The sequence below is a fragment of the Balearica regulorum genome, chromosome 22 (genome assembly GCF_011004875.1).
Source record: "Balearica regulorum gibbericeps isolate bBalReg1 chromosome 22, bBalReg1.pri, whole genome shotgun sequence".
Lineage (NCBI taxonomy): Eukaryota > Metazoa > Chordata > Aves > Gruiformes > Gruidae > Balearica > Balearica regulorum.
In genome coordinates this window covers 3,219,135-3,230,375 of record NC_046205.1, presented here as the reverse complement: position 1 = coordinate 3,230,375, position 11,241 = coordinate 3,219,135, and the positions used below count along the sequence as shown (strand labels likewise).

General features: G+C 61.4%; 1 protein-coding gene across 1 annotated transcript; it reads right to left on the bottom strand.

The window, feature by feature from the left end:
• Positions 1 to 1,231: 1,231 nt before the first annotated feature.
• On the bottom strand, positions 1,232 to 11,020 carry TMEM200B (transmembrane protein 200B). Its single transcript, XM_075773973.1, has 2 exons — positions 10,766 to 11,020; positions 1,232 to 3,378 (listed from the first exon to the last, which is right to left on the bottom strand). The coding sequence occupies exon 2, from the start codon at positions 3,353 to 3,355 to the stop codon at positions 2,039 to 2,041; it is 1,317 nt and encodes a 438-aa protein (XP_075630088.1). The 5' UTR covers positions 3,356 to 3,378; positions 10,766 to 11,020; the 3' UTR covers positions 1,232 to 2,038.
• Positions 11,021 to 11,241: the final 221 nt, after the last annotated feature.

The following is an 11,241-nucleotide window of genomic DNA, read 5'->3' as shown; positions in this document are numbered from 1 at the left end:
GGAGCACGAGGGGCACCGTTCACTTCTGGATGGACGGGGAGGGCAGGGTGAGGGGTGGCCCTCGGGTGCCTGGCAAGATGCTGGTGCCAGATGCTTCGACAAGGCAAAGCTGCTGCTAAAACAAACAAACAAACAAAAAATTTAAAAAAAAAAATCCTTCTCTGCTTTTTTGATAGGTGCTGTCTCCCCAGAGATGGGTGAAGAGAGACAGGCAAAGAGCAAAAAGATGGTTTGGAAAGATGCAGCCATCTGCCCAAGTGGTACCTCACCACGGGGGGGCTGTGGGGATGCTCCCACCTCGGTGCCCTCAGCAGCCGCCCGAGGCTCAGCGCCCACCGGCCGTGGGTGCCCACCCACCCCCCATGGCTCTCGGGTCTCCACCAGAAGCAGAGATGGACTCGGTGTTAAAAAAAAATTGGGGTTTGGTTTTTCTGGGGGGGAGAATGACTGGATCAAACCCTGGCAGCATCCTCCCAGCGCCAAGGGAGGACAGCCCGGCGGGGGTTTGTCGCGGCGTTCGCACGAGCGGGTGGCACAGCCGGGACACTCCAGTCCCCGCCTTACAAATACAAAGGTGCAGGATATTCCGCCAGTTCCCGTTTATTTTAACCTGGCCCCACCGGTGCTGCCTCGTGCCACAGCTGGTGGGACCCGTCCCCATCCTGGGTGGGCTTCACCCCACCGCAGCCACGTGGGAATCAACAGAGATGAGGGCTGAGCACCAAAGCGGTGACCAGCCCACACCTTCCATGGGGGAAAAACATGGCAAAGGCCCTGGGAAAGGATGGGGAAAGAATTGCCAGGGCAAAAATTGCTCGTTTGCAAGGAAACGAGCTGCCGACGCCTCCCTTCTCCGGGCCGCTGAGCCTGGAGCCATCTCCCGAGATGGGACGCGAGCTGCATCCCACGGCGCATCCTCACCCACCGCAGCGAACCCATTTCTCTACTTCATCTCTGATTTTATCCACATTTTCCTACTGCATCTTCCTGCTGCGATGGGTTTTTTTGGAGGGTTTTGTTTCTGTGCTACCCTCTCTCCGGGGATCGCACCGCCCCAGCACCGAGGCTGGCTCTCCGGTCTCATCCCACACAGCTCCTGTTCCGCAGCCAAAGGGCACCAAAAAAAAAACGTGTTGGCACCCAACGGAGCCCGGCAAAACCAGAACCAATGCTCACCCCTACCTCTCTGCCCCATCGCATCCCTCCCGCTACCCACATCCTCCACCCCACCAGAAAACAGCCCAAACAAACCCCGACCTGCAGACGGGCTTTGGGAACCGCCGTATCCCAGCAAATTCTGTTTTAATTTTGCAGCTGCCTGCACAGGGTGGGCAGCAGCACCTCCCTCGCTGCCTGTAGCTCCCCGGGCACTTTTTGCATCCCTATTCTGCAAAAAAAAAACAACCCAAAACAATCCCAAACCTTGAGCTTATCAGCTTATCCTGCAAATATTCAGCAGTTACAGAGCATCCTTACTCTCTCCAGCTGAGCGTGGCGGGGGGGGGGGCAGCAAGACACGCTGCCCACCCCGAGCATCTCACAGGGAAGACGACGAGGCGAGGTGGGACAGCACGGCATCGAGATAATATTTAATAGCCCCGTCGGACTTACGTGCTCCAGCCAAGCAAATTTCTCGGTGGGCTGAGGTTTGGCAAGGGGACACCAACCCCCAAATCATCCCCCCCCCACCCCAACCTCGCTGAAATAAAGTGCTGGAGGCGCCGGCGGGGCTTTGCCTGCCCCCGCGTCCTCATCCCGCAGTTTGTGTTGGGTCTCAAAGCAAGGGCTCCTCTGGAAAAACCACCAGGAGAAGGGCTGGTAAGGCCAAGGGCATCCACCGGGAAGCCGTGGGGAGGCAGCCAGGAGAGGAGAGGACATCCCACCCAGGCGAGTCCTCCCCCAGGAGCAGCAGGTCGGGGCCTCCCTCTTGGCATCTGCTTAAAATCACCGCCTGGATGCGGGGGTTTGGGGTCGCTGGTGGGCGCCGGGGCCAGGATGAGGGACGGCGACGTCACGGTCCCCGAGGGGCGTGGGGAAGTCAGACCCGCTCCCCACCGTCCATCCCCACCGCCCAGGAGCTGGGTCGGGGCTCACCCCGGCTCAGGGGCTCACTGGGCTCCAGCAGCCGGTCCGAGGACTCGCCAGTGCTTTCCAGTTTGGCGTAACCCACCAGGCTGACGTGGTCCAGCCGGGGCCAGCTCCGGTTCTTACGGTCCTTGATGGGGGCCACCAGCAGCACCCCCGGCCGGCCGAGGTCCAGGGACTTGGAGTGTCCCGGGGTGTGGAGCTGCGCATCGGGGCTGAGCTCCACCGCTGCCGGCTCCGTGCCGGGGCAGTCGCCATCCACGTTGATGATGACATGGCCACCGCTGCCACCACCACCACCACCGCGGTCCTGGCCACGGGGCGTGATGCTGCCGACACCAGAGAGCGGAGCCCGGGGGAGCTGCGGTGCTTCGGAGGGGGGCTTGGCGGGGCCCCCCTCCGCCCTCTCGCCGGCCCCCCGCGCTGCCGCGTCCAGCAAGCGGTTGTTGAGCTTGATGACGGGCAACGCCAAGGCACCGACGGCCGAGGAGAGCAGGGACTCGGCTCCGGCGCGGCAGGAGAGGCCGAGGTTGGCCTCGGCAGAGGCGCCCGAGCGGAGGCTGAGGAGGGAGGTGGCGGGGGACGCTGCTGGGTGCTGGAGGAACTCGGCCGTGGTCTGGAGCCTGTTGGGACCGTAGCAGTCGGACCACTTGCTGCGGGGGCCGGGGCAGGGCTGGCGGGAGAGATCCACCTGGTAGCAGCCCTCCACGCATTCAGCATTGGCCTTGGGGACGGGCTGGCCGTCCCCGCGCTGGCAGCACCCGTCCTCGGGGCTGGTCGCCTCAGGGAGACCCACCGCCATGGAGTAGAGCCCCTTCTGCATCAGCCTGCGGGTCTCCATGTCCCTGTTCTCGTACAGCATGGTGTTGGCGCAGATGAAGATGAAGAGCCCGATGCCCATGATGACAGGACCGATCAGCTTCAGCTTCTCGCTGTGGGGCACGTGGCGCCCGGCAGCCACCTCCCTCCTCATGTCCCCCGCGACGCTGGCATTCCCCGCGCCAGCCCCGGTGCCCCCGGGTCCCCGGTGGGGCCAGTAGCCCACCACGGCGATGGTCATGCCCACCAGGACCACCGAGATGCCCACCATGACGAAGGCTCCCGACGGCGAGCGCATGCGGAGCTGCCCTTTCACCTGGACCTCGGGCGGTGACTTGCGCCGCAGCCTGCGTCCCCGGCGCCGTGGCGGGGCGGGGGGCACCGGCAGCTTGGTTCCCCCGGCCTCCGGCTCCCGCATGGGTCCATTGGTTTCGGCGCTCTTGGCAGTCATCGTCTCTGGCTCGGCCGCTCTTCCTGCGGGGAGGAGAAAAAGGGGGAGAAGAAGCATGACTTGATGGGTTTGGGGGTCTGCGTGCCCGGGATGCCGGGACCATGGGGGCACAGGGACACCAGGAGCATGGGGACACCAGGAACATGGGGACACCAGGAGCAGGGGGATGCCAGGAGCAGGGGGACACTGAGCCCACAGGCCGGAACACATCATGGACCAGCAGCTTTGTTCTTCTCCTTTGCCTGCCTACTTTTGTCTAGTTATTTCTCTCTCCCCCTTGACAGCGGTGGGATGGCTAAGGGGCTCCCCCAACTGCGCTGCCAAAGCCTCAGGACTCATATCCCTGAACCCCCGGGGTCGTGCAGGGCAGCGAGGATGGCCGGGACCCCGTTGTGCCACGTGCTGCACCGGCACGGAGACGTCGCTGGCCCTGAGGGGGGACAAAATCACCCACGTGATGTCCTGGGTCACCGAGTCCTACGACACCCGCAAAAGGGTGGCACCAGCCAGCTCGGCTCGACGGCAGCGAGGGAAGGGGACATTTATTTGCCCAGTTGGGAAACTGAGGCACGAGTGCACGTGAAAACCCAAACCAGAGGTCTGACAACGCCACACCGCACGGGGCCTGCGAGCTGACGCGGCTGCCCGCTTTGCTCCGCTCGCTATCCAGACACAACCCAAAAACCTACCCCAACATCCCATCACCCTCGAGCCACCCATCGGCCCAGGGGACCCACCAGCCCAGCACCCACACGGGGTTTTAGCCGAAAGGGGCTCTTTTCCCGATCTGCTGCTGTCTCAGCGCACGCACGGGGTCCTGCCCTAGCACACACCGAAATAAAGCTCCACCTCCAGGGACTGACGGGGCATTCCAGAGGCCACAGTATTTCCTTTTACCCAGTACCTTGTCTCCTAGATGAGCCAGAAGGTGTGAAAGCTGCTGCCAAAACCAACCGGTGACCAGCCCGGCAGGGAAGCATCAGCCGGGCTGGCACCGTAGCGCACGGGGTAAGTGGTGCCCGGCGATACGGGGAAACTAAACCACGCTCTGAGCATGTCCCAGACCCAAAACATCTTTAAAAAAAAAAATAATAAAATAACGCGCAGGACGGTGTGTCCGTACCCTCGCCCGCGTCTCCTGGCGCTGCCGGCACGGGAACGCTGCCCGGGCTGTTCCCAAACGGGGGCCGGGGACGTGCCACCGGCGTGGGCGAGCATCACTGCAGGGTGGCTCCCAGCCAAGGGATGCTGCGGGACGGGGCTCGCCGCACCGCTGCATCTTAAATTGCAAAAGGAAAGCGGTCGGAGAGCGCGGCAGCCCGGCGGCATCGATATTCGGCAATTAAAAGCCAGAAAGTGAAATGGAGGAGAAACACCCCGGCGTGGGCGGCAGGAGGAGGGTGACCGCTCTGATTTTACTCCCGAAGATGAATGAAGCGCCGAGAGCCAGCAACCAGCATCACCGACAGCAGAAAAATCAGATACTAAGGGGTTTTTTTTTTTCCAGTCTTAATCATCTTAAGGTGTTATTAGCATCAGAGGGAAGGAATTAAAGATATGAGTTTCAGGATGACAGCGTGTTCCTGGCACAAGGCTGTCAAGCTGTGACAATTTGAATAAGGGAGATTTAAAGGAAAAAAAATATAAAAAATAAAGTCCCAAACAAAACAACCCAAACCCACGGCCCGCTGCCGAGCGGGGTATAAAGCTTTCTGCGAAACAAGCCGATAATCCTGCATTGCAAAGCGGGAAACACAATAAACCGAATGCAATGGTCACCCTGAATGGAAAAAAAAGAGGTTTCAAATATTTCGGTATTAAAGGGAAACAACTGGGCACTTGAACACGTCCCAGAGACTGTGGGTCTTTTTTGCTTCCAAATGCCCTGATTTAGGTTATGTCCCAGCTTTCTCTAATTACCATCTTAGATTCAACTTCTCTTAAATTTCTATCAAACCCTTTAAACGCCTTGCTGGCTACTTAGGGATTAAAAAAAGTAAAAAGTAACACACACCCCCCCCCCCAAACTGCAAGAGCGGAGCAAAGGCTCTTCGATACCATCTGCGGGGAGGGGGGATACGAACCCCCCAGGGCTCACGGCCCCCAAAGTCACCCTGGACACCCACCACCCACCACCCACCTATTTTTGGCCCCGAGCCTCAGCCGTGCCTCTTTAAACCCAATTCCGCCGTTATCTCCTTTAACCCCCCCCCCGAGCCCCCGCAGAGCTGCGTCGCTGGCCGGGGACCCCCAGCACCCCCCAGCTCCCCCCCAGGCCGCTGCGCTGGGTCGGGGCGATGTTCACCCGCACCATGCCAGGGTGCCGGTCCCACGTGTTTGTACTGGATACGGCCCGGGGTTAAATCGCGGGAGCTGGGGTGCTTAAAAATGGGTGCAGAGGGCCAGAGGGTGCCCAGCCACCCCGCGTCAGACCCAGGGCGGGGGGGGGGGGGGGGCTGAAACAACCCCACTGCCCCCTCCTCTCCCCCTCTCCGGGCACAGGGATGGAGATACGGGGCAGGAGGCCGGGCAGATGCCGGCGATCTGCCTGCAGGCAGGGAACCCCCCTCGCCCCCTCCCCAGCCCCCTGCCACCGTTCCTGCCCCGAGCGCCACTGCCCGACAGTTGCCTGCTTTCGGAAGTCGGAGCATTTAATTGCTCATCGTCGGGGCTGGTTGTTCCCAGAGTTCAAAACCATTACTTTTATTAATAGAATCTCCAAGGTTATATAAGCTCTTTAAAAAAAAAAAAAAAAAAAAAAAATTAAAAAAAATAATAAAACCCAGCGCTGCCATCCGATTCTGCAACTCGCAGACGCCGACACTCACGCGAATGGATTAATTCAATGCTGGAGCAGCGGTGCTGGACACAGCTCAGCTGGAGGGCAGGGCCGGGGGTCCCATGGGTGCTGCTGGGGTGGGGGGGACAGCCCGGTCCCTCGGTGGGGGCGGGGGGGACAGGCGGTGGCTCCCGGGCAGTTCCCTCCAGCCTGGAAGCAGCCGCGGTTCACCGGGACACGACGCCTCCAGTTTGGAGGTTTCTCTTCCCAGTGGGGAAGAAGGACCGTACAGAACCGTAAATGTCGTTAGCGTTACAGAGCGAGCGGAGGGATGCTCTGCTGCCACGTTTGGAGTTAAGCTTCCAATCCCCTCAATAAGCCTGGCATTAAAATAAACGCAAATATTTCTCTAATCCCCCCCATCACGGAGGCATATTGCTGGCTCCACCCTCCCACCCCAATCCTCTCCCGCCGCCTTCGCAGACAGACGCTCCTAAAATTTGACGCTAAATCCCAACGCGGCCGACAACAGTGGAGCTGGGCCGGGGGTAGAGCGGAATTTGGGAAGGGCCCCTCTTGCAGGCGGGTTCCCGCATCCCTTGGGTGCCCTGGGGATGCTCTGCCCCTGCCATCCCCACGCTGCCAGCTTGAATTCGCAGCACGCCACAGGCTATTAAAAAAGCAGATTCATCCTCGAAATCTCCCTCCGGCTGCGGGATGAGGGGCTGCGCTGGTGCCTGGCAGTGCCACCCCCCCCCCCGCCCCGGTGCCGTGTCGCAGGAGATGCCAGCCAGTGGCCAGCCAGCTCGGTGATGTGCTGGAGAGCTGCAAAAACACCTTATGGAAAAGGGCCAAGTGCAGGCAACGCTGAGGGCAGCTGCCTTCCCCTTGGAGATTTATCCCCCTTGCCAGTTATCTTTCCAGGATAACACCTGGAAAGGGCTTCGGCACCGGCCAGACTCCGGACACCACACCCGCAGGGATTTAAAAACCCAGCATTTCCCCAGGGAAAGCATTCCCATCGCTGCCGTCCTGCCCTGCTCCGGGCTGTGTTGCCCATCCTCGGGACACGGTCCCATCCTGCGCCCAGGATCCCATCCTGCGCCCAGGATCCCATCCTGCGGGTCTTCTGCACATCACGCCTGCAGCGCGTCCCCCCGAGGAGCTGGCCCGGGGAGCAGCTCAGGCTGCAACGAGCACTCAAGAAATACCTGACAAACAGAAACTCCCTCGTTTTTCCTTTTCTCTTCCTAAAATATTGCTTTAAAGCCGCTCTCCTGATTTGGGGAATAAACTGATTTTGAAATTCATTGCCAAATCAGCCGGCGAAGCCCGCAGCATGTTTAAAGGCCGCGGTGATGGGCGAGGCCCCCAAAGCGCCGGGGCAAGGCGCAGCCCCCTCCGCCTCATCCAAGCCCCCCGGGGAGCCCCCGTCACCGCACGGAGACGTTCCCAGGGCTCGGAGCAGCCTCGGTGGGGACGGGGTCTTTACAGCTGCTCTGCGGCTCACCCAAAGCATCCTCCTCCCGAGGAGCCAGGGCAAGGAGCCCGCAGCACCACCCCACAGCCACATGCTGGAAAAAAAAATAAAATTAAATCCAGTTTCGATCACTTGTAAACTCCTGAGATGCCAAAGCCCGTGGTGGCTGAGCTCCCCCAAATCCCCCCTCGGCAGGGAAAGGGGGCCCCAGGCAGCCGAGACCTTACGGGTACGAGGATGTGCCGAGCTGTGCTGCGAGAGCCCTCCCTGGCTTCCCCACCCACCAGGGAAGGTACGGAGAATGGTAATGACAGTCTGCGCCGAGATGAGACGCTTAAAAATAACTCCCTTTTTCAGCCTAACCTCCAACGCCGCCCCCGGCACGGGGCAGGGAGGGGACCGCACGGCTCAGCTCCCCGCTCCCCGTCTCGCCTCCCATCCCGGCTGGAGGAGAGACGGAGCCGGCGGGAGAGCAGCGTCAGTCCCGGCGCGTGGGGCAACCACCATCTTGGATGCTCGAGGTGGTTTTGAGGCCCCACGTCCTCACCCATGTGGTGCCTCCTCCTTTCCTATTTTCCTCAGTCCACTTCAAATTTCCCCCTTTGGCTACACATTAAAGGTGTCCAGAGAGAAAAAAAAATAAAACAACAAAAAAAACCCAAGATAAAAAGCCACCAGGCATCTTTCTGGCTCCCTCCCTGGTTACCAGCACCCACCAGCAGCTCCCAGCCCGAAGCTGCAAAGCCTCCTCCGGGCTGGGTCCCCAGGGGTACATCCCCCTGCCGTGACCCCAGCGAAAGCACGTTCCCAACGCGGTGACAAAATCTGCCTCTCCGGCTTCAGCTTTGGCTGGGGACACCCGTTAATCAATCATAATTAATTAAATTCCCTCACAGAAGCTTTCACGTAAGCCCAGTAACGCTAATGATCGTGGTGCGGGAAGGATTATCGCCCTTCCCAGCGGGAACCACCTCCTGGTCCCGGGCTGAGGGTCTCACGCCTGGTTTTAATGGGGCTCCTGATGTAATGTTCACCTTTCCTGCAGCAGCGGAGACCTCGGTTTCCCCAGACGAAGGCCGGGGTGCTAACACAGAACCACCTCCGCTAAGCACTTGCTGATGGAGACGTCACTTCCCCGCCTGGCCGAACTGCGGAGAAGCATCTTGCTGGCTTCCCATCTTCAGGTCACACGTCCCAGACGGCAGCCAGGAGCCACCGGGGCCACCGCTGTCACTCGGAACACGATCCAGGACAACAGGCGATGGGGAAAGACGGTGCTGGGGTGGTTTGGGGACGTGGACGGGTCTGTCCCTTTGCGTCCCACCCCGTGTTTGATGGGCTACCCCAGGCGAGAAGGGTCCTGATGGGCAAAGGGGATCCAGCGACGCCTGGGAGCGGGAAGAGCCACCAGTCCCACCAGCGCCACCGGTCCCGTTCACCTTGACTTCTCCAAAGTCCTCCCCGCTCCCAAAACGGGGCCATCCGCTGAACTCCTTCCTACCCCTCAGGCAAAGAAAGTGCGTGGAAACATCCAACTGATTACTAATTACAAGAGCTTGCCTTACCCAGATTTGCTCTGCTAATTAGACTAATCTCTACGGCTGGGAAATGAGCCGCAGTCACCCATCGCCAGGAGATCACGCAAGTTGGATGGATGCTTAACTCATGTCAGACCCCTGCGAAGGGGATCGTAATTCCCAGCCGCTTCTGACAGGCCATTGTCTAACGAGACAATAGAATCGCTGGCGAATTTTGTGTTTCGCCTCCAAGCTGATGCCAAAATCAGGACATCTGCATTGCTCAACTTTTTTTGATATGAACCAGATGCAAATAATTAATAAATCCAACTTCAGGATAATGCAGGCATCTAAATTTAAACGGAGAGCGGGTTTCTAATGGCAGCTTTTTGCTTGCTTGGAGGGGGAGGAGGAGTGGGGAGCTCAGGGGGATTTCCTGGGAGAATTCCTGCCTCCGGGAAGCGGTGCAGGGCGGCAGGGCACCTGGGGATGCAGGCTGCGGCCAAGCACCTTGCAAATCCTCACGGCCAAGAGACAAGGAAGGAGGGAAGGGGGGGGGGGGAAATCCGTAGGCTGGGATTTCCAGGGAATTAGGACCAAACTCTTTCTGAATTTGGCACCTTCCCTGCTGCTCCTTTGAAAAATCCCTGCCAGTGTGGAGGGAGGGAGGGAGGGGACTCCAGGGGGGCTGCCAAGTCCTCCCTGCTCCCAGGCACGGCCCAAGTTCTCCGGTGGGTACAAACACACAGAACCCATCCGCTCCCACCCCAGGCACCCACATCCCACTCTGCCTGCAAGCAATGAAGTTCCCAGACGTATTCCCAGCTGGGATTACTCTTCCCTCCGGCACTGTAAACCTCCCGTCTCCCCTAGTATTCACCCTGCAAAAGCTCCGTCTCCCCGATTTTGCGAACAGGAATGGAAACCCACCTGGAAGCGAGACGGGGGCCGTGGGTCTGGCTGCGGTTGTTCCCCCCCCCTCTCCGAGCCGCAAAGCCGAGCCCCTCACGTTGAAAGGCCCTCCCGATCCCAAACTCCGGGAGCTACCGGGATAATTTCCACCCGCTTCTCCTCTCTCGAGTGTCTACATCAAATCCTGCGTGGGGATTAGCTGCGTGACCGCTCCTCGCCCCAACCCTCTGCGAGGAGACACGGGGAACTGCGAAAAGTGCTGGGATTTGGATACGACACCCGGCTCCTTCCCAGGTTCCCCCCCCCCCCGCCCCAATCCCCGTTTCTGGCCGTGCGAGGGTGCGTGTGTCCGTGCGTGGGCTTGCACACGAGCGCGCGTGCACATCTGTGCACTCCTGCATGTCAGCGTGTGCACGCTGCGTGCGTGGGTCCGCGTGCTTGTGCCTCTGCGTGTGCCTGCGCGTGCTTGCCGTTTGTGTCCGTGGGTGCCCCGTGTCCGTGGGTGCCCCGTGTCCGTGGGTGCCCTCTGTGCATCCTCCCGCGGGGTCGGTGTGCCGGGGGGGGGGGTTCGGGTGGAGTGGGTTGATGCGAGTGCGTGCGCCCGGTGCCGTGGCCGTGTCCCCGTGTCCCCGTGTCCCCGTGTCCCCGTGTGGGTGCCCACCCCCCTGCCGTGGCTCCGTTCCCCTCCCGGCCGCCTCCCCCCGCCCCCATCCCGCACTCACCCGCCGCCGCCGAGCCGGGCGCCTCCCGCCGGGACCGGGACCGGGGCCGGGGCCGGGGCTGGGGCTGGGGCCGGTCCCCCGGGGGCAGCGGGCGTTGGGCTCCGCCGCCGCGGCCGGGGCCATGGAGCGGCGGGAGGCAGCGGGGCGGCCGGTTCCCAGCTCTCGGTTCCCAGCTCCCGGTTCCCGCTTCCCAGCTCCCAGCTCGCCGCCGCCGGGACGCCTGGGCGGGTGGTGGTTGGGGGGGGGGGGGGGGGTTCCGCCCGGCCCCGGGTCCCCGCCCCGATCGGCCCCGGCCGCGGCCCCGTGGGGGGGCGGAGCGCGGGGATGGCGGGGAGCGGGGGGGGGGACGGGACGGGACGGGACCCCCGTGTCCGTGTCCGTGTCCGTGTGTGTGTGTGCGTGTGTGTGTGTCCCGGGGGTGCGGGCTCCGGCGGGGCCGGCAGCCGTTTCCCGGCCGTGGGAAAGTTGCGATCGCT

Excerpts from the sequence above, each read along its gene's own strand:
- TMEM200B (XM_075773973.1), bottom strand. The coding sequence starts at position 3,355 with ATGACTGCCAAGAGCGCCGAAACCAATGGACCCATGCGGGAGCCGGAG.